Source organism: Triturus cristatus, chromosome 10, assembly GCF_964204655.1.
Source record: "Triturus cristatus chromosome 10, aTriCri1.1, whole genome shotgun sequence".
Lineage (NCBI taxonomy): Eukaryota > Metazoa > Chordata > Amphibia > Caudata > Salamandridae > Triturus > Triturus cristatus.
This window is the reverse complement of record NC_140593.1, coordinates 494,557,074-494,584,508: the sequence shown is the minus strand read 5'-3', so window position 1 is coordinate 494,584,508 and position 27,435 is coordinate 494,557,074. Positions and strand designations below refer to the sequence as shown.

At 46.5% G+C, this 27,435-nt stretch overlaps 1 protein-coding gene across 5 annotated transcripts in view; it reads left to right on the top strand.

Annotated features, from left to right (window-relative positions):
• ZMYND11 (zinc finger MYND-type containing 11) overlaps positions 1-27,435 on the top strand; it is a 785,443-nt gene that overhangs the window by 116,591 nt on the left and 641,417 nt on the right. The window contains exon 2 of one of the 5 annotated variants that reach the window (XM_085631941.1): positions 19,388-19,465. The exons of the other annotated variants lie outside the window; for them this stretch is intronic. Within the exon in view, the coding sequence (XP_085488067.1) occupies positions 19,402-19,465 (64 nt within the window). The 5' untranslated portion in view covers positions 19,388-19,401. The remainder of the gene's footprint in view (positions 1-19,387; positions 19,466-27,435) is intronic. 5 annotated transcript variants of the gene reach the window in all.

The following is a 27,435-nucleotide window of genomic DNA, read 5'->3' as shown; positions in this document are numbered from 1 at the left end:
TGCAGTGGTGTTTTTGGGCATCGAATGATGAACATTGTTCGGTCTTGCCTGCAAACGATTTTAGACATCTGTTGTTGAAGGCCTGGTGTAGACTGTACCAATACTTATGGAAGGTTTTGAGCCAGCCTGTTGTTTACCATTGGTTGGCTGTCTACCAGTCTTGCTTGCTTCTTATTTGATGGCTTTCCTTACTTTTCTTGTGTTTGCTCCTCCCCAGGAGCATAGCTTCTTACCATCCTGGAAGACTTGACTCTTTCCACTACTGGCATTCAAAGAACTACATTTTTCTCCTCCAAGGCATATCCATTAATAATGATAAGCATGGAATAGTCCTGCCCACTAGCGGGTATCCCAGAGTATTTTTTTCCTAAAGTCACATTATGTGTAACATCTTTGCCTTACTTCGTAATGGCCAAGACAAAATGTATTATTTAGCAGCGTGAAAAGATTATATTGCCAGTGGCATTAATTTACTGTTAAAGCAGGAAGAAGTGAATAAAGCCTTGAAAAGTCACTATAAAGGAAGTTAGGTGACATTTTAAAAACATCCTTCACAAACGCTTTTGATTTTATTTTGAATGAAAGAAAAGGGCCTGACAATGTAGCACTATAGGCTCCAGCTGCGTTAGAATGACATTGGACGCAGTACCTTTAAGGGCACATAGACAGCATCTTCGGGCACCACGCTCAAACTTTACAAGGCTATTTTCCCTTCACACAAACCTTTCTGAAGTTTTTTAAATTGATTCACTCGATGTCCCTTAGGATGTCCGTCTATATTTCAAATGCCATCTTTTATTGTGAAATGCCCACATTGTGGCAGAATAATGGCTAAAATATAACCCCTCTGGATCTGTATTCTATACCTTGCCAGAAACTCATCATCCCATATGGTGTCATCAATGCAGCTCCCTCTCCAGGTGCACCATGTGAGATGATTTCCCTGTATATCCAAGATCTGCAAGGCAGCAGGCTGGTAATCTGTTTATACCTTTATATGACACTATTTTCTTGATTCAGTTTCTAGACCAGATGACAAATAGGGCATGCCACTTTAAGAAATCTCCTTCCTTTATAGAATGAGCTAGCCATTCTATTCAGTGCCTATGATTATCAATGGAGGTCTGAAGGAAGAGGAATAGATTCTTACCTGTAACTCTAGTTCTCCTTCGGGGGAATCTCCTCTGAAATCATAAGCATTCCTCCCTCCTCCTCAACGGAAGAGATAACATGTAATCTGTATTTAAAGTTTCACTTGCAAGCTAAAAAAGAACTGAGTTAACTGCCACCTACAGGGTATCATGGAGCACTGGAAGTCTAGGTGCACTTAAAGGCACAGTGTAATTTCATTTGTCAATCTAACATACCTGCAGTCCATAGAACTAAATTATCCCGTCCTTCCCGTTCACTTTCTTTAAAATAAAGTTAAAAGGGACTGTGAAGAATGTTTTTAAAATGTCACTTTTCTTCCTTTCTAGTGACTTTTACAAGGCTCTGTGTATTTTTGCCTGTTTTAAACATTTGCATCACATGTACTTCCTGGCCTTTCCACAGTAAGGCAAAGATGCTACACAAAATGTGACTTTGGAAAAAGTGCTCCGGGATCCCGGCACTTTGGCAGGACTGTTCAGTGCTTATGATTTCAGTGGAGAGTCCCCTGAAGGAGAACTAGGAGTACATGTAAGGATCCATTCCTTCCTTTGATTTAAGCCCTCCATGTATTTATTTTCTTGTTCTCTCCCTCATGTCCTGCCCTCTCCATCACTCTGCATTGCTCAAGAACCCGCCCCCCCTTCCAATCCAGTTTCTATGTCTCTTCCAAAGACCCTGGTAAGGTTAAAAAAAATATTTGTCACCTCCAGTTTCTTTGATCATTCCATTGCCCTTCCCTGTCCCACCTCCTTTTGTTTTTCCCCAACCCCTAGTGCACGTCTGTCTCTACCTGCCTCCCCTCACCCGTTATCCTCTGATGGTTGGAACTTCGAAAATTATGAAGTGATGCAGTGCCCTTCAAAAACCAAAAATGTTTTTAAAAAAGAAGCCTATAACGGCGAAGAGGTTATGGATAAGTGAAGGAAGGATTCTTCTGCATGGTTACCCCCACTTTTTGCCTGGTGCTAAGCTGTTTTTGACTAGTCTGACTGGGGTCCTGCTAATCAGGACCCCAGTCCCTCTCCTTTGTCCCTTAAATTGTTATGTTCAGTACTTGGGTACCTCCCAGATTGTATCGTGGGGTACCCTTATCAGTCCGTAGTGTATGGTACCCTGAGCATGGGTACCCCAGAGTTCCCCCATGGGCTGAAGCATGTATTATGCCACCCATGGGAGACCATACAAACTGTAACTAATGGCCTGCCATTGCAGCCTGTGTAAGCTGGTGCTTGCACCACTTATGAAAGATATAGGTTTCCTGGTCCTAGGGTCACTACACTTAAAATCTATAAGTCACCCCTATGGCAGGCCTTTGCAATCCTGAAGGCTAGGGGCTTGGTTCTAAGTGTGAGGGTGCCCCTGAATGAGCAGGACACCCCTGCAGCCTACGGAGTCCATTCTCCCGGGTTGTAAGTGAAGCAGCCATATACTATATAGAGGGGCACCGGGTAATTACGCGATGACCATCTCGAAATCGGCTACAAAGAATCCTATCATGTTTGGTATCAAACATGTTAGAATCATACCTCCACACCGTAAACTGTGAGGGAGTATGATTCCAAGCACTGGAAGAGCCCTCCTTTAGGTTCTCAGTGTTCCCGGTGCCAGCCTTCTGGACCCGAACAGCACAAAATGGTTGCTGCCAACCAGAGACACGATTCTGCCCTCCTGCTGCTGAGCCAAGCTCGAGCAGGGGAAGGCAGAACAATAGGCATTCGGTCACAGGGAGGTGCGACCACCTCCCAGATAGGATTTAGTGTATTGGGGCCGGGTTGGTGCGCTTGCCAGCACTACTCAGTCTGCATGAGGGGCACATTTGGTGTCCGCATAGTCCAGTTCAAACCAGCCCTGGGAGCTGTTGGCTCCCGATCTGGCGTAAAACTGGGCAAAATACATGGGGGTAACCTGCCCCCTGTCCAGACACTCCCCTTGGAGGGTCGCCTGAATCATCCAAACCCTTTTCTTAGGGTACTTAAGTGCTTACCTGGGTGTAGGTCCCTAGATTCGTCGTTGGACGTGAATCAATTCAGACACCACTTCTACTTCTACTCTCTGGGCACTCTGGACTTTGCTGGACTTCTTTTGGGCTCAACTTCATCCCCCTTTCAGTGAGCTACATCGTCTGTGCCTGTGCACCGTACAGGAACCTTTCAAGGACTGTTAGCATCCAAGACACCTGAAGCAATTTCCCTTGGTGTGAAGGAGTCCCTTCCCTGCATTCGCAGGCACCGCAACTAGGCTGACCGTTTTGCTGATCCTGAGCTCCTACGGACTCCAAAGGTTCTGCAACACAGGTGGGGGTTCTCCACAGCTCTCAAGGCCTGCCCTGCCCTCTCACCAGGTTTGAAGCCAGTATCTCTTGTGGGAGCCGCAGGAACCGAACCCCTGTGCACCGCTTCGACTTGCAGTTTCAAAGGCTTGTTGACTTCCTTCCACCAAGATCTTCGGGCTCCAAGTAACCTCAAGCATCTCCCGTGATCAAAGTCTTCATCCACATCGCATCGTTTGCACCCTGGCCTGCATCTTTTGGTGAACAGCACGAGGTCCTCTTGCGACTCTTGCGACTCCAGTGCCTCTGGCCTGTGAGTCCTGTTGAGGGCCACATTTGTTTTTTTTGGGCTCTCCTGATTGCTCGGAGCCTACCCTGACTTCCCTGCTTGTGGTGAGTCCCCTGGACCTTGCTGGTCCCAACATTGCACCTTCTTTGACTTCTGCGTTGGTTGCATTTGCTAAGGCTTGTTGGTGCTCCCGCCGGACATTGAACTCTCAGCATTCGACATGGGACAGCTCGTGCACCACTCCTAGTCCTCCTCAGCATCGCCTGGTCCTCACAGCTGCAGAGTCAAGGCCCTCATCAACTCTCCTGGAACTCCTGTCATTGGTGGGCATTACTCTTCCATATCTTCTAGTCACTCCTGATTGACATAGACTCTGTCCACTCTGCTTGATGGTACCTCTCAACTAGAATCCACCTTCGACCCCCTGGGGCCCACTGTGTATTTCGTGCTATTTATTTGATTTCTATTCAAAGTATTGTGTGCATTGTGCATATCTCCGGGTAGGAGATATTTGTATGTGTTAGAGAGTAATATATAATAAATACATATTTTTATAAATACAGTGTGTTTCTTTTTCACTTAATCTATGCATATAAGATTGCATTCTGGTAAAACAAGCTGCTTTACACTCCTTCTTGGCTAAGCCGGAAGGCTGCTCTCTACAGCTACCACTTAGAGAGCTTTCTAAGGTTTTCTAAGACCTCTTAAATCACCACAAGGGTTGTCTGGACTGGACTGGACCTGTGTGCCCACTTACATAAGTGGACATCATATACCAGGCTAGCTTCTCACAATAAGTGAGTGTTGTTTATAGGGCACTCAAATGAGAAATCTCTGAACCTGTGAATAGTTCTTCCTAGATGTCGAGTACAGTTTGTTTTGCAGCAATGTATGGTCCACTTTTGTCCTGCTGTAGTTTTAATTCGCTACTAAGAAATCGAGCAAGAGTTTGCCCCACGTATCGTTAGTGAGATCCTGCATAATCAAGAGTGATTCAAATGATATTTTAAATCAAAAAGTGCTGCAGGAACTGTCCCTGTTAATGGAACTGCAGATTTATACCATTCACATACTCCTGTGAAAAATGTTTTTTAAGCAGAAAGGAAACAAATATTTGCAATGCAATAGGTCTTGCATTTACAAGAGTTTGAGCTGTTGGCATTGTAAATGACAAAGTATTTTATTTATGTGTTGTTTTTAAAACAGATAAATAAAAAGCATTGTCATTTACAATGCCAATAGTTTAAACTCTCGCAAATGTGAGACCTATTGCATTGCAAATGTGTTTGGTGCTCATGCTATAAAATAAATAAAAAAGCCTTAGGAGAAAGGGTGTCCTGTCTGCAATAGCAGGCCAGACGGGACAAAGCTATTGGAGAAAATAGTGCTCGGAGGCTGTGATTAAAGACTATCGAGTAACAACACACGTAATCGGGGGGAGTCCCCATGGTTGATTACAAAATAAGACCAGGCAGTACTAAGGAGGGACTACTAAGCCTATTGACCAATGAACAGCCACAATTCACAGTGGGCAATGACACAAGGCAATAAAATATGGGCTGAGAGTGGGCGGAGGTTCAAGTCCATACAGCATGGTCCGCAGAGCAGCGCATGCTTTGCCCAGGGTCGACCTAAAAAGTGCATGAAACGCAGTTTGAAAGTGAGTACAGCATAGGTAGATCATTAAAAATAAAGCATATGTATCTAAAAAGGCCTGACCCAAGTATTTGTAATTTTTTTGTATCTCTTGCCCAATAGAACTATGTAATCTAACACATAATTTTACATATTTACCAGAGACCAAAATAAAGTGTTAGACCTGTCAGCCCTTTGGGTAGTCCCTCCTCATCATTATTTATTTTGTCCCACTTTTGCCTCAAACCCTGTTAGTATTTTTTCCTTTTTGGGAACCACCAGACTTTTTCGTATTGATGCAGATTCAGGGAGCCATTTTATCTACCCCTGGAACTTCTGTCTGAGGGCCTGGAGCACAAAATGGTGGCCACCTGTGACCTCATCAGAACCCACTGGAACCTACCAGCACCTTCCAGAACATTCCAGAACCCTGTGACAGTTGGAGGCGGTTTAGAATGTTGGGAAGCTAAAGCCAGAGTTGACAGTTGGAGCGGGCAGTTGGCACCTGACTGGTGAAGAGAGAGGAGCAGAAACCTGAAGGAGGAAGGAGTGAGGCAGCAGGGGTGGAAACTTGTGCCTGGAGTGGGGTCCATAAACCCACCCTTGATACTAGTCCCTACTGACTGAGCCCAGCCTGGAGCCCTGTGTGGGACAAAGCAAGAAAAACCATCTTAAGGACCTAGACAGCAGGAACAGGCCTTAGAAGTAAAGAAAAGCAAGAATCTGACCTGTTTATTGGTTTCCCTGGAGTCCGTCGTCGAGAAGCCTGAGACCTGGAGCCCGAGGTGGAGAAGCGGCGCTGACTGGAAAGCGGACGTCGTACCCGGAGCCGCCAGAGGTCGAGAGAGGGCGCCGACGGAGGTCGTGAGGAGTACCAGAGGTCGAGGAGGAAGTCACCCGAGGTCGAGTGAGCGGCGTCGACGGGGGAGTGAAGTCCGCCCTCCGGAGTCGCCGGAGACCGAGGTGAAGCGTGCCGGAGGTCGGGAGTGGAGATCGCACTCCGGAGTCGCCGGAACCTGAAGAGAATCGTGCCGGAGGTCGGGAGTGGAGGTCGCACTCCGGAGTCGCCGGAACCTGAAGAGAATCGTGCCGGAGGTCGGGAGTGGAGGTCGCACTCCGGAGCCGGCGGAAGTCGACATCGAGCCAAGACAGCCCGACGTCATCGAATCGGAGATCGACATCGAGCCGAGGCCGCCGACATCGAACCGGAACCGCCTACCTGCGTCGTCAAGAACTGACATTGTGCCGAGGCCGCCGACATCGAACCGGAACCGCCTCACGGCGTCGACACGACTCCAGCGGCGTCGGAGCTTCATAAAAAGGGCAGTAAGTGGAATAGAGGGCGCCTAAGGCCCTGTGGAGCTCTAAGAGACCATCCTAAGGGATAAAGAGGTGTTAGAACCAGCCTGGAAGTGCCAGGGGTGGACTGAGACTGATACAGTGACCTGTGTGAGGGGTGGTGTAGTTGGGGAGAGCCAGATTCCTAGATTACCCTTGATCTACCTCAGTTTTAGCCTCAGCCTTACCCAAGCTAGGTGAGACACCCACAGGCCATCCACCTAACCACAAGCTGTGACTGGGCCAAATCAGCCCATAGTATTTAAAATGTGATCTGATTTTACAAATGTCATTGTTGGCTGATATTATTTATTGAGGGTACTGTATTTATTGTATTTATCTAAATTATTCCTGTAATGTATTTATTGTCCTGAGCTAACTTATTCCTGCACAGTATTTATTCCCTCACAGTATTTATTTGACCTGAACCTATTTATTGCACCTGTAAAGTGTTACTATTTATTTGACCTGCACTTTTTAAGGAGAAGCCTTGTGTTCTGTGATTGTATTATTATTTATATAATCAGCAACTAAGAGAAAAGAAGATAAACACAGAGATATTTTCATAATTTTTAAGGTGTAGTGTCGTTTTTGGAACGGATGCACGCATGGTTATTGTATGGGTATTGCGTATGCTTAACACGGTGCCTGACCCCTGACCACTCGAGCCAAGCTACCACTGTGTATGTCTGGAAAGACCCCGTTACCACCACCCTTTCCGGTGTGGGAGTGGGGTTTTTCTAACATAATTGGTGTTCAGCGGCGGGATTGAGCTGTGCCTACGCATACTCGACAATAACTGTGGGTAGTCCATAGGCCTACACCTGGAGTTTTCTCAAAGCGGCCTTCCTAATTGTGAGTTTTTGTTTTTTCCAAATTTACTCTGGTGGTGGGAGGAGGTATTATTAAAGGTACCCCCCTGCATTGCTTCTGTAAAAACCTGTCTTCTGTACTGAGTGGGCAAAATGGAGTTTGTGCTAGAAGACCTGGAAACCTATACTGTGGCCCAACTCAGGGAGTTTTGTCAGCGGGAGGGGGTGTATTGTCCCCCAGGAGCAAAGAAGGGTGCACTCCAAACCAGCTTAAGGGCTTGGGGGGAAGCACGACGAGAAAGCAAGGCTGAGGAGGAGGACAGGGATAGAGAGCCCGACAGTGAGGGAGCTGGTTTGTACCAACCTGAGGTGGGGAACCTGTTAGCGGGGCCCAGAACCATTTCCAGGAAGGGCAGCAGTGCCTCTAGCGGTGGCTTGTCTGAAGTGGAGTTAACAGACCGGAGGGAGAAAAGACAGCTCACATGGGACTTAGCAAGGCTAGAGAAAGAGAAGGAGGAACAGAGGATGGCTCATGAGCTAAGGCTGAAAGAGATAGATCTTCAGATCCTACGAGTCGGGGCACACACTGTTCCTAATGGTGGCAGCAAAGACCAAGAAAGAGAGTTCACTAGGGAACCCAAACCCTACCTGCCGAAGGACATAGTAGCTAGCTATGGAGTGGGCGACGATCTTGCCAAGTGGCTAGCGGCCTATGAGGTCTCGTTAAGGGCCCATGGGGTTCCAGAGAAGTACTGGGGAGCGGGATTGTACAAGTACATGCCTCCAGCTGGTAGGGATGCATTATTGGCCCTCGAGGAGGATGAGCAGACCCACTACCCCACCATGAAACTGGCGCTCATAAGAAAGTTTGGACTAACACCCGAAAAGTACAGACAGAAGTTCCGGGGTAGTCACAAACTGGGCACACAGAATTGGGTGGACTTCCTGGACTATGCAAAGAAGGCACTAGAGGGTTGGATTCAGGGCAGTGAAGTAAGGAACTACGAGGGGTTGTTTGATTTAGTACTGAAGGAACACCTGCTCGAAAAATGTTTCCCTGAACTGCGTCAACACCTGGTGGATAGCAAGCTGACCAATCCCCGGAAGCTTGCTGAGGAGGCGGACATTTGGGCTAGTACCCGGGTGTCCACAAGGGGGACTGGAGGGGATACTCAAAAGGCCGGACAGGGCGCCCCCCAGAAGAAAGAGGGAGGGGAAAAGAAAAAGGAGTTCTCCAAAGGCCCCCAAAATAACTTCCAAGGGAAGGGAACAGGACTCACCCCTAGGGCTAACCCACCCAGAAACCCTAATCCTGGCCAGAGTCAGCAGCCAAGGGTTGTCCATTGCTACGAGTGCGGTGGCGTTGGACACTACAAGGGAGATGCGAAGTGCCCAAAACGACCACCCCCTCCCATTGGAGGAAAGACCCCCGGAGTAGCTAGTGTAGTGCTCGGGGAGGAGATGCCTTTAATTAAGGGAAGGGAGTGGGCGGGTGTCACTTTAGTGTCCCTGGGAGAACGGGAGATGGTTCCTAAGATCCAGGTGCCCGCAAATACCGTAAAGTATGGGCAGTGGGTCACCATCAACGGCCAAAGAGGGGAGGCTCTGAGAGACACAGGAGCCAGTATGACTATGGTACGTAGCCAACTGGTGTCTCCAGAGCAGGTAATTCCCAATGTACTCCACCCAGCCGCGATGGCTGACGGCAGAACAGGCCACTATCCGGTGGCCGAGGTTCCCTTTGAATGGGGGGGGGTTGCAGGTTCACTTCGAGTTGCCGTAAGCCCTGCCGTGCCAGTTGATTGTCTGCTGGGGAATGACATGGAGCACAATGCTTGGAAGGAGGTGGAATACCGGACTCATACTGAGATGCTGGGTACACCTGACTGGGCCTGTGTGAGCACAAGGTCCGCGACTACCCGGAGAGGGAGTTCGTTTCGGCTGGAGCCTGGAACAAAGGCCCAGCCAGCTGCCAGTCAAGGGAAGAACCGAGGACAGGAGGAGCCTGCCTCGGCGTCCACACCCCGTAGGACGGATAGGCCACCGGAGGTGGTGGACCAGGAGTCTGCGGTGGAGGATGTCACCGAACTGGAGGACCTACCCATCCCGGCCGAGTGGCACGTGGAGGGAGGCCCGTCCAGGGAGGAATTCTGCCAGGGCCAGAGGGAGTGCCCTACCCTTGAGGGGCTGAGGCGTCAGGCCAAAGCCCAGGCAGCAGGGAACGTTGAAGGGAACTACAGTGTTTACTGGGAGGATGGCCTCCTCTACAGTGAACCCAAGGCACCCCTACATGGATCGTCACGAGCCTTGGTAGTCCCTCAACGTTATCGAGCCTTCCTTCTGGAGTTGGCTCACGAGATCCCCTTGGCAGGACACCTGGGGCAAGACAAGACCTTCGCCCGTCTTGTCCCACACTTTTATTGGCCTCAAACGAAAGTGTCGTCCGATACCTACTGCCGGACATGTGTGTCTTGCCAAGCCAGTGGGAAAACAGGGGTGAAGCTGAAAGCTCCCCTGGAACCACTTCCTGTCGTTAGCACCCCCTTTGAAAGGGTGGGCATCGACATTGTGGGTCCGTTAGATCCACCTACTACAGCTGGTCACAGGTTTATCCTGGTTTTGGTGGATCATGCCACACGGTACCCAGAGGCAATACCTCTGAGGACCATAACAGCACCTGTTGTGGCTAGGGCCCTGATGGGAATCTTTACCCGAGTGGGTTTTCCCAAGGAAGTTGTGTCCACAGGGGGACCAACTTCATGTCAGCGTACATGCGGGCCATGTGGAAGGAGTGTGGAGTGACCTATCGGTTCACCACTCCTTACCACCCCCAGACCAATGGTCTGGTGGAGAGGTTTAACAAAACCTTGAAAGGCATGATCAGAAGTCTGCCTGAAAGCCTGCGGAGGAAATGGGACGTCCTCCTACCCTGTCTACTCTTTTCTTACAGGGAAGTGCCACAGAAGGGAGTGGGCTTCAGCCCCTTCGAGCTTTTGTATGGGCACCCTGTACGTGGACCTCTCAACCTGGTGAGAGACGGATGGGAAAGCACTCCCAGAAAGCTTCCCCAGGATGTGGTGAGCTACATGCTGGCCTTCCGGAGCCAAATGGCTAAGTTGTGGAAGCAAGCTTCTGACAACTTGGAAGCCAGCCAAGCAGTAATGAAGGCGTGGTATGACCACAACGCTCACCCGGTGGAGTTGGAGCCTGGCCAGAAGGTGTGGGTGATCGAACCAGGAGAGCTTAGCGCCCTCCAGGATCGCTGGTCAGGACCCTTTGAGGTATTGGAGAAGAAGGGTAAGGCTACCTACTTGGTGGATCTTAAGACCCCTCGTCAGCCCCTACGGGTGCTGCACGCCAACCGCCTCAAACCCCACCACGAGAGGCCCGAAGTCATCTTGATGATGGTGACTGACGGAGCAGAGGACGCGGAAAGCGAGCCTCTCCCCGATTTGTTTGCGTCTCAAGAAAAGGATGGGTCGGTGGAGGGAGTGATTCTCTCCCCATCTCTAACTCCTGAACAGCAGGAGGACTGCCGCCAGGTCCTGGGGCAGTACTCTTCGTTGTTCTCCCTTGTTCCGGGTAGGACTCACCTGTGCGTCCATGACGTGGACACAGGAGACAGCCCACCTGTGAAGTCCAAGATCTACCGGATGTCAGACAAGGTGAAGGCCAGCATTAACAGTGAAGTCACTAAGATGCTGGAGCTAGGAGTGATCGAACCTTCTAGCAGCCCCTGGTCCAGTCTGGTGGTGTTAGTACCAAAAGCTGCACCACCGGGTGCCCAACCGGAACTGAGGTTCTGTGTGGACTACCGGGGACTGAATTCAGTAACCAAAACTGATGCTCATCCGATCCCTAGGGCGGATGAATTGATTGACCGGCTGGGAGCTGCCCAATATCTAAGTACCTTTGACCTTACTTCTGGGTACTGGCAGATCTCTTTGACTGATGGAGCAAGGGAAAGGTCAGCCTTCTCCACGCCCAATGGCCACTACCAGTTCTGTGTGATGCCCTTTGGGCTCAAGAACGCACCTGCCACGTTTCAGCGCCTGGTAAACCAGATCCTCACCGGAATGGAGAGTTTCTCTGCTGCTTATCTGGATGACATAGCCATCTTCAGTAACAGCTGGGAGGATCACTTGCGTCACCTGCAAGCTGTTCTCCAGGCCCTGAGACAAGCTGGATTGACGATCAAGGCCAGCAAGTGCCAGATCGGGCAGGGGTCGGTAGTGTACCTTGGACACTTGGTGGGTAGGGGAGCGGTGCAACCCCTCCAGGCGAAGATCGAGGCCATCATGGCCTGGGAACCCCCCAAGACACAGACTGAGGTCCGAGCTTTTCTGGGCCTCACGGGATACTACCGCCGCTTCGTGAAGGGGTACGGTACCATCGTAGCCCCCCTCATGGAGCTCACGTCCAAGAAACAACCTCGACGGGTAGTCTGGACGGAGGCTTGTCAGCAGGCCTTTGTGAAGCTGAAGCAAGCCATGTGCGAGGCCCCGGTCTTAAGGGCCCCAGACTTTTCCAAGGAGTTCATTGTCCAGACAGATGCATCAGAACATGGCATTGGGGCAGTGTTATCGCAACTCAATGAAGAGGGTCTGGATCAACCCGTGGTCTTCCTATCCCGGAGACTACTTCCCAGGGAACAGAAGTGGAGTGCAATAGAGCGTGAAGCCTTTGCAGTGGTATGGGCTCTGAAGAAGTTGCGGCCATACCTGTTTGGCTCGCACTTCCTGGTTCAGACCGACCACAGACCCCTTCGTTGGCTGATGCAGATGAAGGGGGAGAATCCCAAGTTGTTGAGGTGGTCTATTTCCCTACAGGGAATGGACTTTCAGGTGGAACATCGGCCTGGAGTGGACCACGCCAATGCAGACGGTCTCTCAAGGTATTTCCGCCTTAGTGATGAGAACTCCCAAGGGGTTGGGTAGCTCTCCCCACTTTCAGCTGGGGGGGACGCGTGTTAGACCTGTCAGCCCTTTGGGTAGTCCCTCCTCATCATTATTTATTTTGTCCCACTTTTGCCTCAAACCCTGTTAGTATTTTTTCCTTTTTGGGAACCACCAGACTTTTTCGTATTGATGCAGATTCAGGGAGCCATTTTATCTACCCTTGGAACTTCTGTCTGAGGGCCTGGAGCACAAAATGGTGGCCACCTGTGACCTCATCAGAACCCACTGGAACCTACCAGCACCTTCCAGAACATTCCAGAACCCTGTGACAGTTGGAGGCGGTTTAGAATGTTGGGAAGCTAAAGCCAGAGTTGACAGTTGGAGTGGGCAGTTGGCACCTGACTGGTGAAGAGAGAGGAGCAGAAACCTGAAGGAGGAAGGAGTGAGGCAGCAGGGGTGGAAACTTGTGCCTGGAGTGGGGTCCATAAACCCACCCTTGATACTAGTCCCTACTGACTGAGCCCAGCCTGGAGCCCTGTGTGGGACAAAGCAAGAAAAACCATCTTAAGGACCTGGACAGCAGGAACAGGCCTTAGAAGTAAAGAAAAGCAAGAATCTGACCTGTTTATTGGTTTCCCTGGAGTCCGTCGTCGAGAAGCCTGAGACCTGGAGCCCGAGGTGGAGAAGCGGCGCTGACTGGAAAGCGGACGTCGTACCCGGAGCCGCCAGAGGTCGAGAGAGGGCGCCGACGGAGGTCGTGAGGAGTACCAGAGGTCGAGGAGGAAGTCACCCGAGGACGAGTGAGCGGCGCCGACGGGGGAGTGAAGTCCGCCCTCCGGAGTCGCCGGAGACCGAGGTGAAGCGTGCCGGAGGTCGGGAGTGGAGATCGCACTCCGGAGTCGCCGGAACCTGAAGAGAATCGTGCCGGAGGTCGGGAGTGGAGGTCGCACTCCGGAGTCGCCGGAACCTGAAGAGAATCGTGCCGGAGGTCGGGAGTGGAGGTCGTACTCCGGAGCCGGCGGAAGTCTACATCGAGCCAAGACAGCCCGACGTCATCGAATCGGAGATCGACATCGAGCCGAGGCCGCCGACATCGAACCGGAACCGCCTACCGGCGTCGTCAAGAACTGACATTGTGCCGAGGCCGCCGACATCGAACCGGAACCGCCTCACGGCGTCGACACGACTCCAGCGGCGTCGGAGCTTCATAAAAAGGGCAGTAAGTGGAATAGAGGGCGCCTAAGGCCCTGTGGAGCTCTAAGAGACCATCCTAAGAGATAAAGAGGTGTTAGAACCAGCCTGGAAGTGCCAAGGGTGGACTGAGACTGATACAGTGACCTGTGTGAAGGGTGGTGTAGTTGGGGAGAGCCAGATTCCTAGATTACCCTTGATCTACCTCAGTTTTAGCCTCAGCCTTACCCAAGCTAGGTGAGACACCCACAGGCCATCCACCTAACCACAAGCTGTGACTGGGCCAAATCAGCCCATAGTATTTAAAATGTGATCTGATTTTACAAATGTCATTGTTGGCTGATATTATTTATTGAGGGTACTGTATTTATTGTATTTATCTAAATTATTCCTGTAATGTATTTATTGTCCTGAGCTAACTTATTCCTGCACAGTATTTATTCCCTCACAGTATTTATTTGACCTGAACCTATTTATTGCACCTGTAAAGTGTTACTATTTATTTGACCTGCACTTTTTAAGGAGAAGCCTTGTGTTCTGTGATTGTATTATTATTTATTTAATCAGCAACTAAGAGAAAAGAAGATAAACACAGAGATATTTTCATAATTTTTAAGGTGTAGTGTCGTTTTTGGAACGGATGCACGCATGGTTATTGTATGGGTATTGCGTATGCTTAACACGGTGCCTGACCCCTGACCACTCGAGCCAAGCTACCACTGTGTATGTCTGGAATGACCCCGTTACCACCACCCTTTCCGGTGTGGGAGTGGGGTTTTTCTAACATTAAGTATTGGAAATTATTTGTATTATATTACATCTCAAATTTACAGAGCGCATTTGTGATTTAAAAAAAAAAAGTCTGTGTACTGATGCCACATTTTCCTTTCTTAATCCTTACTTTTCACAGATTTGCAGCATGGAGAAACCCTAATTTAAGCCTGTAATTCTAAGTGCCCAAAGATTATGCATGCAAGTTGTTAAGCTCTACCAACTAATTACACTATCTTGATGTTAGCAAGACCCCCATGAGGAATTTTGTGTGGTTACTTGAGATACCCTACTTAATTTCTAGTGACCACACTGTGGTGTTTCATGTGGCAATTCCTTGGGAAAATTCCCATTGAAGACCTGATGGGTCTCTCTACCTCCTTTCCGTATATCCAACAAACCAGTGATCCAACATGTGATGAAGTCTCACTCTTATAGCACCTATTTGTAAGCCTTGAAAGAGAGCCTCTGCAATAATGGGCCAATTTGAATTCAGTATTTGTTTTTTCCTGCCCTTCCCTTACACCGAAAATTGTGGGATCATACAATTAAAATAAAAGCAATGATTTCAGAGTGTTACTGGATGGACACAATCATACATTTTTTGTTCTGTAGTGATGGTTAATTGACAGTTCAGGGAGAGTATTTCACTCCATCTTGTCTTGCGACTTTCTGCAAGCATTGATGTACTTATATTTTTGCAGCATGTATTCCCTGTGAACATCTGCTCTGCACATCTTCTGAACACATACATTCGTTAGTAACCATGAATGATACCTCTGTTTGGTGGTGCCCTTAATGCTGGACCTTCCAGCCATGCTATTGCTCCCTCCTTTTTAGGTCTCGCTGAGCCAGCGCATGCGCTGCTCTGCGAGAAATTTAGTGTGTGGATTTTCAAAGTGCTGCCACAGGCTTTTGGTGGCCTAGTGCTTGCGTTCACGTGAACGCGCGCAGCCGCGATCACTTTCACTTTCGCAGGCCGCGCGGCCGTGTCACTTTCACACCTGCGCGGCCAATGCTTGTTTTTAGTTCGTCTCCCTCTCATCTTCTCTTGTATCATTCATTGTTCTTCCTCCTTTGCCTTAAACCACCGGCTCCGCCTCTCAATCACACTTCTCTGTCTGCCTTGCACTTTCTGTCCCTTGCACCCTCCCCCCCTTTGTCCCTGTGTTTGTCCCTCTGCCCATTCAAACAGCCCCTCTTACTTGCTGTACGCCATCCGTGGCCCATACACCTCAGGGCTCGAAAAATCTGAAAAATGGTACTAGTCCTGCAGGTCTAGTCCCTTGGAAAATCCCCTCGACCTCACTGCAACCTACTTGGCCTCCGTCTCTGAAAACGGAGCAAAAGTGACAAGATAACAAGATTCAAAGGCATCTTTATTGCTCATTCCCTTTGTGAGCAATAAAAATGCCTTTAAATTTTGTTATCTTGTCACTTTTGCTCCGTTTTTAAAGACAGAGGACAAAAGTTAGTTTGTCTTCCTGCTCGCCAGAAAGGGCGAGTAGGACCTAAAAATAGCTCGTCCTCCTCAATTCTCCCTCGCAAATGCGAACGGGCGAGTGGATTTGTCGAGCCCTGCACCTCCTATCCTTATTTCGTCGCTCTTACAGCCTCTGCACGCACTCCCTTATTTTGCCCTTATTCGCCCTCTTACCTCCTCTGCACCCACCCACACTCTTTCTCTCCTCCTTTCCTTGCTCCTTCCCGTGCCCCTCTTCCTACCTTTCCTCCCACTATCCATTCCCTCCCCATCTCCTCGCCCCGCCCTCCTCTCTGCAGCAGTCGCGTAGGCTACCACGGCGCGCCAGGAGTCAGCTAGCAGCGCAGACGGCAGCAGCTATTCCGAGCCCTGAGCCCAAGGAACACCCACACATCCAGCACGCGCCTCTAACAACGGCACTTGCTGGTCTGAGAGTTTTACAACAAACTACCTACTCCTCGTGCACATCTGCGAAAGACGAGCACCGCGCCTGGCTAGGGTCTGCAGAAAGTGATTACTTAGCAAATGCAGAGCAGGTGACAGAGAGGGAGTGGTATAGCACAATGGCCGACGCTTCTATATTTCGGTTGCTTCTACCTTCCCGTCCATATAGAGACATTTAACATCTCGCATCTGACTGTGTGGTGTACAGGCTTCGTTACACCTCGAGCCTCGATTACTGACTCTTACCAGACAGAGGGGCTAGAGCATCATAGAATACTTAGATCATAAGGCAGCCCTCGAGCAGTGGAACACAGCCTGCGCCCTACTCTGAAGATGTAGCCTTGCTGTTCATGTCCAAAAAAACATGATATTTTGGTATGAGCAGTATTAGTGGAAAAATGCTCTCCGCAGATCAAGTGTATTCGGGGCGATGTCATCCATACATAAATCTGTACGTTTTTTTGCACGCGCCATTCTCTCCTGAAAATCTGTTTCCACATTGGCAACGTCTACCCTATTATAAGTCTCAACGTAGCCACTCCAAATTACATTTTTTTTTAGTCATCTCTTGTATTTCTCTGATTCGTCGTTCTTTAAGTGTGTATCTCGAAGACAAGCACACATTATTATTTTATTTTGCCACTATTGCACCCCCATCCTTTTTCTCTCTTTGTTCACTTTCTCATTTTCTTTCTCCCTCTTTTTCAGTAAAAACAATAATGCTCTGTTGGCACGATTTATGAGTTTATAAACGTTGTCAAAGCTTCTGCCGATCCAAAGGAACTAAAACAGTTTTAAGGAAGAGACTGAACAAATATTGGCAGCAAGGGACCCGTCTGCCGCACCACTACGTGTGTTTTCACTATATTATTCAAAGGGTAGCTTATTGCTCTCCTCAAATGGCTAGCCACCGAAGTAGCCCATTCATAATTCTATTTGTACACATAAAGTTTGAGAGGCAACTTGAAATAAGCATGAGTAACAGCACATTGCTACTTCAATCACAAACAACAAAGATGAATCAAGAAGTTTGTTCGTTGACAGTTGTTTTTATTCAGGGTCTTCTTGACCATAAGCAGAGTTTTAAGTGGGATGAAAAAACTGGGTTGTCTCTCAAAGGGGCGTGGCCGATGTAATCAAGGGAGTGGCTTAAAAAAAAAACAAAAGGTAGAAACCTGTTTCGTATTTTGCTTTTTTGTCATTGCATCCAGATATTATACAAGTAATATCATGCCTGCAACAAGCCAGGACTATTAGCTTTGTCAGTGGTTCTTAGTTGCATGAGATAAATAAGCAGCAACTATGGCTTAATGTATATAAAATAGAAAAAGCTTCCACTTAAAGCCCTGGTGACATCTCGACATTGCTGCTCTTGCGTTTCAAAAAGAGAAGGGAAATCCAGAGAGGTTAACAAGCATTGGCATAGCCAATAGGTCTCGCCTTTGGGACCTTTTAAGTGTTTAGCTATGCAACGGTTGATATTGTTGCTCCAAGGATATTTTGCTGCATAACTAAATACTTATAAGGTCCCAAAAGCCAGACCTATTGGCTGTGCCAATGCTTGTTACTGTTGTGTGTGTTTGTTGAGATTAGGGTGTGTGCATATTGTTATTCACAATCTTGCAGTGAGGCGGCACTAACACTTTGAAACTGGCTAAAAGGAATGTGAGTTTGGGGGTTAGATGAGGGAGTAATGAGTGAATGCTGGAATGAATTGGATGTGAAGAGAGCATATGTGTGTAAGCAAAGTATGCTTGTTTAGGGCTATGGTGAGCCTGTGGAGTATGTGGAAAGGTGATGTGTGGCTTGAAGGAGTATGGATTGTTGCTAAAGTACCCATAGTGTGTTAAGAGTGGGAGTGAGAATGTGGGGTGATCATAAATACTTGGCTGTGTGTTTTAGATATGCCTAGTGCAAATTGCAATGTAGAGGGGTGTGTTTGGAGTAAAATATGTGAGATTGTGTGCAGTTTGCATGACAGGATTTGGTAACGGATTAGCAGTGTTGTGACTGTGTAGCATATGATGCTCTTGTATGAGGGTGAGGAGAGTAGATTAGTATCCAAGGATCCTTCCCCCAGTCCATGTGGGGTGGGGTTAGAATTTGAGGTGTGAAAAGTGCGAGTTTCAGGCTGGGATGTGCTTAGTTATGACAAGTGAGTGTGGGATTTTGCCGTAGTATGGGTTGGGTTCTAAAGTTTAGGAAAAGCAGCACGCTTGGGGTGATTCAATTCTTTCTCGGTATGATGGAGAGTATACTCTCATGAGAGTGAGTGAAGTGTGATCCGGCAGTGCTGACTATGATTGAAAGGCACCTGCAGTAATGTGTGAATTGTTCGGAGAGTATGAAAACGGTTGTCCAAAAGCATGGGGAGCGTGTGTGTGAGAGGTGTGACCAGTGGTGCAAGAGTTTGGGGGTGCATCTAGTGTGGGATTTGTTGGCGGTGCGAAATTTGAGAGCATAGGGCGTCGACTGTTTATGGAATGTGTTTAGGGATTTTAGGGTGTGGTCAGAGTTTAAGGAATGGTGGCGCTCTTATTTTTTTCTTTCTTTTTTAAAAACTTTATTTGGCATTTTCACAGATCATTAAACAATAGCATTAAATATGGGCAGTTATCGAATAACAAAGAAATATGGAAGTTACAGTCTAGGTAGATCGGCAGTACGCTATAAGCAGTCATGGCAGGACATCAAAAAACAATCTAATAAAAACTCTTATATCGCAAGTCCACCTCAACCTCAGGTGATGCTATGTGACTACGTGTGTGACAATTTACACCAGCAGGCCAAATTATTCCCTCCCGGGTGCACCCCGCAACCAACAAGTATATCTGTGCACTACAACAAAGAAGGACAGCTTAGATGCTAATGCTGTTTACCCAACGCGTGTAGGAACAATGCCCTGTTCCTGCTGTGTAGTGGGTTCTGTTTGCTGCGTGGCCAAGTAGTTTCTAAATGGTGCACATATGTCTTTGGGTCTGGAGGAGGGAGGGGAAGTGGATGCATACAATTCACTTTTCATGGAACACGTGGCTAAACTATTCAGCTAACCTTTTACTGATGGCGCTGGTTTTCCACCCCAATAAATGGCAACTTCTCTTTTAGCTAGTAACAGGCTGATGGCGACAAACCTACGGATCTTGGGAGGAAACTGCGCTACATACCCTAGCAGAGCGATTTCAGGTAAGGGCACCATCGGGACATTCACCATATTACTTATAGTGTTGTGAATTTGAGCCCAGAATGCGTGTGTACGAGGGCAGGTCCATGTCAATAGTGATAATCTTTGAGTGGAGATTAATTAACAGTCTTCACTAACCTGTTTACAGCATGGACTGCTTCAGTGCTTGCTTCCCTCACAAAGAATGGTACTTTCTGTCTCAAACTACAGCCCAAGAGACTTGCATGCTTGTACACACCAGACAAACACAAAACTGATACATGAGTGGCATCAATGGAAGCTTCCCTCATGCACAGAAAAGTAAATTCTCCGGCAACAGTAGTGCAGGTTTCACACAACTGGTGCACCGCTGGCACAGACTGCTTTTCGCAGACCCAGAACAGTTACTGCACAACCAGCAGTCCACGCTTACTCGCACACACCATATTCATCATGTGCAACATGTGTGAAAATTAGTTGCATTGTTCTCTGAAACTAGTGTATTTCACAAACAGAAAAGGTTTAAAAACGCTGTTCAGAGATGTGAGCAAAGCAGAAAGACAAGAAATACATTGTGGTGCTAGAAGTTATAGGGAAAACTTGAAGCCTGGGGTAAAAAGAGGTAATGAACGTTTCTGCACAAGATTTTAGACCCAAGAGCACAACCTTGACCTTGAGAAAGCGGGTATGGGCAGAATTTCTTTTGATGGAGATTATTTATTATAGAACTAGAACGGCCATTCTTTGCTATTTTTGATGCAGTGTGATTAAGAGATGACGTCAGCAGCTTCTGAATTTATGTTTGAGGTGGCAGGTTGGACTATCTGGCTTCCTCTCAAAGAGTCTGTTAGATTACTACTTCAACTTCCCATCATTAAATACTCAGAAGGTGGACCTCATTCTTCTTCATATACCCTACGTTCTGGGCACCACGGTCATCATAAGGCCCCTCAAAAGATTGACTAGTTACCAAATATTCCTGCCAGCTTTGACCCCAGCAGCTGGCCTATAGACAGTTGATCTGCATGCAGCTTCATTGTAAGACTAGTCACCTGCAGAATTGATTTCCTTTACGAAGACTGCATTTGCATCGAGGATGACATTGAGCTGGTAGACCGGTCCAGTATAAGGGAACGGTGTACAGGAGAACATTCCCCCTGTGTAACGCCTTATGGAACCCAGGGGGAAGTTAGCCTTCTGTGGAGAGCCATATCTGTTTGATAATGCAGATGTTGATTGAGTTCACATAGACGGTGAGACTCCGGCCTTGAATTATGACTTTACATTTTACAATTCTCTCAGAAGAAGCACTGCATTTACGACCATGGTTAACAGTGGAAAACCAAACGCTCTGGTTTCATGGTAATGATGAGAGTACATGCGAGCCACCTTTCAATTACAATGTAGGACTCTCAAAGACAAGGAAGCATCAGGCTTTGTTGAAAGCTGAGTACATGAGACTGAGTGAAAGAAAAGCAAAGGTCTGACAAAGCTTGCAACAAATACTCAGTTTCCACTGAGGCAGTGCCTGCAACCGCCAGGGACTGAGAAGTAATCCCAGGGAGAGGAATTCTGTCAGAAAAACATGGACATTGACACTCCTGTCAATACTGTTCTTGATCTGCTTTGAAAACTTCAGCGGAAGCAACAGCTCTGATATACTCACCGTCGAACTTGCTCAGTGCCGATTTACATTTTATTTAACAAGTTTTAGACAGTGCTGGCAAGACCAGAGGGCATCGGAGCTCTTTACAGAGCAAAAGTATGGACAGGGTCGAGTCAGGTGGCATATGTTACAGAGTATAGACTCTGAGTGGTACCAAGCTATTTACAGACATGTACATACATATATATATATATATATATATATATATATATATATATATATATATAATATAGTTCTAGTGGTGACAGGTCAACAGTAGTATACAAATAGTCCATTGTAAGCGGAGAAGGGTCAGGATCATGGCTAGGTGTTGGAGTTCGGGGGGGGGGGGTTAAGGTGTCAGTTGAGGAGAAGACCCTTTAGTTGTCTTTTGAAGCTCACAAAGGAAGGGATTGGTGTCAGTTTGCAGTTCATGTTCTCAATGGTATTTAGCCATTCTTGAATCTGGTGGGGTTTGTCCATTGTTGGATAGGAGTAGGATTTCCATCTTAGTTGTTGAGGTAGTTTGGGTCAGCACCAGGTTATTTAAGAAAGCGAGTGATTTGTCCTAGTTTGAGGAAGTCTAGCATCAATTCAGTGCTCGGGTAGCTGTTGATTATTTCCGTCCAGAGTGGGGTTATGGCGTTGTTGGGCTTTTTAGCTAGGGAGGCCGGGAGAGGATCTTCTAGGTGAGAGGAGGGTTTGGAATTTGCAATCATCTTTGAGTTGTCTTCTTCTGAGAGGGAGTTAATTGTCTTCCAGCTATGAGTGTTAATTGAGGTCCTGGGTTGGTGTTCCCTCCCCTCAGTTCCGGGAGGGGAGACCCTCCCTTGTGAGTTCTGAGAGGGTGCCGGAGTGTTAATTTCTTTCATAATGAGGGGGGGGGGAGCGTTTACCGGTGGATGATAGGGGTTGGGGTTGGTAGTTCGATCTTCGTAATTTTAGCATTGAAGAATTTTGCAAAATTGTCGGTGTTCTTTGGAGACATCTGGGTTTAGTTTTGGCGGATTACAGTTTTGTTTAATGAAGTTAAACAGTTCTTTGGGGTGATTTACTTTTTGCTTTGTCTAGGGTTTTTCGGCAGAATGTGGCTTTTTCATTTATGATGTGCTTTTTATAATTTCTGCATTCTAGTCTTCGTTTATGAAGGTGGGTTGGGGAAGGTTTTGTTCTCCACATTCTTTCAACCCCTCTTAGTTGTCTTCTTTCTAAGTTGAGGTCTTTATTGAATCAGGCTCTGGAGGGAGTGTCTTACATTTTTTAAGGATTCCAGGGAGCTAGTTGGTCATGGGTGGATGACATTGTAGAGTTATAGTGGAACGTATTATCGTCTGTTGAGAGGTTGCCAGTTGGTGGCGGCAGCAGAGCCATCATTCTGTCTTCTAGTTTGTCTAAGGAAATCTGGCTTATGTTGCAGGACCATTGTACTGTTTTTATGAGTGTGAGTGGTGGGGCCTTTCTGTTTGGTTGAGGTGGAACAGGATAATGTGGTGTTCCGACCAGTCAGTTGGAAGAATGCTGTCAATAATTAGCGCTTCTTTGTGGGCTATGATGATGTACAGGGGCGAATCTCTGGTATGAGTTTGACCTTTGCAGTGCTTGATGAGGTCTTTGCTGAGAAGGAGGTTGATTAGGGATTAAATAGATTAGTCTTTTGTGTCATTCCAGTGCAGATTGGAATCACCTAGGAATATGTTATTGTCATTTGATGGTAGGTGTTCTACGAAGTCGATCGAGCTGCCTGGTGGGTGGTAGAGGAGGTGGAATGTTGTTGTTTTATTGTTTTTCGTTGTTATGTTTTTTCACATAAGTTCACAAGTTGGGTAGGTGTATCTTTGATAAATGAGATCTATGTTGTGGTTAAGATGGATTCTGCTAGGTCGGTAGCATGTTTGGTTGCCGATCTGCAGTTTAAGAGCATGCAGTTGATGTTACTGCTGGTGTTGGTAGTCCAAGGGGGTGAAGCCAAGGGAACTTTGATGAGTAGGAGGCCTGTTAGTTATTGGGGGGGGGATGATGTTTCTGCCTAAACTGGTATTCACCTGTATCTTGGAGGTGGGGTTGTCTTAGGTGAGAGTAGAGACCTAGGATTTGGCTAGTGCTGTTGCTTCCTTTAGGGACATTACGGGGGTTGATCTTTTTGGCCTGCGTGCTAGATTGTCTGGGGGGGATAGAGCGCCAGTTGTGATCTGTGAGTTGATGTCAAAGCTCCATCATATACACCTGTTGGGCTAGTTCTTGAAGCACTCCTGACTGACTTTGGCTTCACATTTGCTGTCAATCCACTCAACGTCGTTATCGCTGCCTGAACATCACCCAACGTCACACAAGTTGGCATTGGGTGTTTCAACATCAAGCCTAGCTCCTGAAGTGCTTTACTTAAGAAGAGATTACGTTTATCCCTCTCCTTTGAGCAGTCACTGCAATCCAGAGGATTATCTCGCTTTGTCCCTTGCAGACTCTTTACCTGCTTCTGCCATTTAAATGAGTTTTTAGGCAATCTTGATGTCTCCCATAAGGAAGAGGGCATGGACTCCAAGATAGCCTCCTGTTTTAGATGTTCTTCCTCTATTGTGTACTTTTCCATCAGGAGATTTCCACCCAACATGCACGCCATGGAAGCGTAGATGTCTCTGTCTTCCTGTTATTCACGGACATCTCACTCAGATGATAGGGACAGTGTGTCATCTTACAAAGCTGACATACAGACGGGCTCTCCGTCGAGTTTCTCCTTGGTGAATGATATTACCACCTTTCATGTTTTGGCATACAAAGCATTAAAGTTGAAGATCCCCGAACAGCGCCGTGGATGATAACGGAGAATCATCAACCCAGGCCTGCTCGAATTTGCAGGAGGGAAATTCCTTATTCCAGCCGTAGTGAATGTGGCTATACCCAAATTCTTTGAAGATTATAAGCAACCATAGCAGGAACCTTATGTTTTCTTCTTTTTTTTAAATCAGAGCTTGAGCCAGGTTTTTTATCGACTTGGCAGTACAGAGAAAAAATACTTTTTCCCCGGAATTATCAACTTCTCCAGACAGGGAAAGTGATAGGATGAACGTGGCAGGCACGAAGACTTGCTCTACAGCGATTAAAGCTGTAGTGCATCTGCTCTGTATGATTGTTATGGCTGTGAAATAAGATATGGGTTACTGAGCTTCTCAGAGGATCTGCCAAGACATCTCAGGATCAACTTTGATGAGATGGTTCGAGAAGGTGCCATAAGTCTTAAAAAAATAATTGCAGCAGTCGAGTCAGCAGTTTTGGCAGCTACAAGGTATGTCATCGCATCATCTTGCATTGCTTTTTTTGATTGTGCCCTACTTCCCTGAAACCAGATACACAACTAAACAATCTCAATCTTCGCTATTCAGGTTCTCCCTTGTTCTGCAGTATACCGAGAAAGAAATGGTAAGAATGAAGAATGAGGCTGATGCCCTAAATAAGGTCGGACTTGAAGAGAAGAAATCCTTCTTTTAGTCCTAGTATAGGTCCAGAGAATGCTGCTTCAATCCTTCAGCCCCTCTTGTGGCCCTAACAGCTGCAACATCAACGGGGCCACAATAGAGGATCAAGGAATAAGTCAGCCCAATCCCAGTCTGCCAGCTCATCAAGGAGATTGTACTACAATAGTTGCCAATGACTACTACTCTACTCCCCTCTGTTAACCAGTACATTGCGGGTGCAGTAACATGGCATTTAAAAGAGTGGCAAAAATCACATATAACAAGTGGGTGCTGAGATTTGTAAAATATATTTATTAACTATAACGCCTCCACAGTGTTTCCCACTACAACATATTCAAAAATCATCTACTCGATCTGCTCTAGGTGACCCCTTTGTTATTGCTAAAACAACCAGCAGAACCAGTCCTCTCCTTCCCAATTACTCCAGTTGTTTTCTGGTTGATAGGAAGGCTCAAAGAAGAAGAAATTCATGTTAATCTTAGATCTGTATCTAGCGAAGAACCGGACAGAAAGTGAGAAATTTTGCATATTACCTCTAACCTTTTTAACAAATATTCCTGCATCTTAGACAAGAAGACTGGTCTATAGGATCAAAGTGTCTGCAATTTGTTGTAGGAGTTTCACACTTCAATCTGTAGTGCTATCCTTTTGTCTAATGTATGTTTCTCAGACTATCTCCAAGTGCATGGCAGTAGAACCTACCTCCGTCCTCCAAGATTATTCATCAGTCCATATCTAGATGACTGATTGATAAAGGTCTACAAAACAAGTCTTGCAGAGGACAATGTTTTAAACCATCCAAGTTTACAGATAAATGTCCAATCATTAGCGACCAGTGTACATTTTCTATCTTAACTGTTGGCGACAAAAGTCACAGCACATGGAAAAGTGTTTCGTTCAGAGTAGAGATAGTTGTCTGGTACAAATGCCAGGTCCGCCTAAGTCCTATCAATCAAATACCTCATAAATCTCTGCCTTGCTGGGTTCTATGGCTTCCCTAGTTTTCATTGTCCTGAATGCATCGTTGCACATGAGAACAATATAACAATGTCTGGATGACATTTTTTTTAAACTTGGCCATGCAACTTGATACATTTACTTGCATTGTAAACACTACAGAGGCACTAGTGGCACACAATGACACTGGAAATGAGCTAAGTTACTTTGCTGGGCCATAGGATTGCTGCAAAGTTTGTTATCAATTAAGAAGTTAATGTATTGAAAACCTGTAGTTTCTTTTTTCTAGTTCAATGAGTAATTGTGAAAACTCAGTTTAAGGGGCCAAATAAGTGAACAGTAGTGAGGAGCTGCTTTTTACCACATGCTGCTGATCTTCACGTGATCTATAAATGGAAGTTTTTAATATTGATAGAGATAACTTTCTTTCAGTCTTCCGTGGTAGATTACATTTGTACAATTTAGGTTGGGTGATGATACTTACAGATAGAAATGTTCTTTTTAATTAATGGCTGTAGGTAAAAGCACCATTTGTATTTGCACTCTGTGTAGCCCAGGTGTGAGAATTGCTACAGAAACACAAGTTATTCTGAGGTTAATGTTATCAGTTGCTTAATTCTTTTTGGATTTAAAGAAGCATAGTTTTGGAGGAAGGTTTATTGAAGAAATGTTTGTCGTGTTTGTGTTGTCTTAAAGATATCCGCACAATCCTTAGTTTGTCAGATCTGGACTTTGTTTATGATTAATCTTAATTTTGTGCTTCCTTCCCCGGCAAGGAAACTGAAAGCTATGTAACCTATTGACGCATTCTAAAGTGCCTAATCTGCTGTTGAAGTCCATTGTTTTGCCACCAGACTAAGAACACATTTTACAACAGGATCAGCACTACTACAGTGTGTGCTTAGGTATTTTGTTTTAAGTAGATGTGTGCGCCTAGGAGGACATTCTGCATACTACTTTTCATGAGCTGAGGCGGCATTTGAAGCGTCTCCAGATTTATTGTATCTAAAACAATTAAGCAGTCTTGACATAACTTTTGAAAAGATTGTTTGGGGCTGTTTTGCACTTATTTAAAAAAAAAAATTAAAAGCACTATGCTCATGAAAATCGACAGCTAGACATTATTAATATTTGGCTTTCAAATGTATTGCTGCCTGCCTGGGCTGATAGAGCTCATCAAAATGGCTTCGGTAAAATGGTGATCATTGTTTCCAAATCTTTATGGATCTCTAATTAGCGATGCTAAATTTCATAAATGTTTCCAAATGAAGAATAAAATATTTCAATAACATATTTATCAAAGTGCTTCAGGCAACATAGCACAAAACAGCAGTTCTAAGTTAACACAACCACACAAATGCAGCATGTTTCAAAGTAATAGTGCTTATCATATTAACACACCGTGTGCTACTTTTTGAGTTTATAATACCAGTCACACCAACAGAAAGAATCATGGAGGCTTATCAGGTCTGTGCAGCTACAGCACTGTTTTGTAACCAATCACTTGCCCGGATATGGCTTTTTACGGGGTACAACAGTTGCGCTAATTATCCAGGGTCATGTTCAGTTTGTTAAAGAACTTGAACACGATCCTAGGTAACATAGTTTAAAAGTTGTTAAAGAAAGAATTCAACGTTGCCACTGGCAATTTTTGAGCTAGACCATTAGCACTTTCTACCAAGATCTCTGTGCAAGATTTAGGCCACAAGTTCGGACCTCATGTAGTTGGCTTTGCCTTCCGTCCTTTGGTGGTTGATTTATGCTGTTCCAGAAAGTTGAGTAATAAAAACGAGTGCTAAATACAGCGCTAGATAAACGGAAACATTATGCGGAAGGGGCTATTTAAAACACAAATTATGATGGTTGCTTCAGGCTTGCAAGAAAGACATTCAGAGAACTGGCTACTCTTAACGGAAGCCCC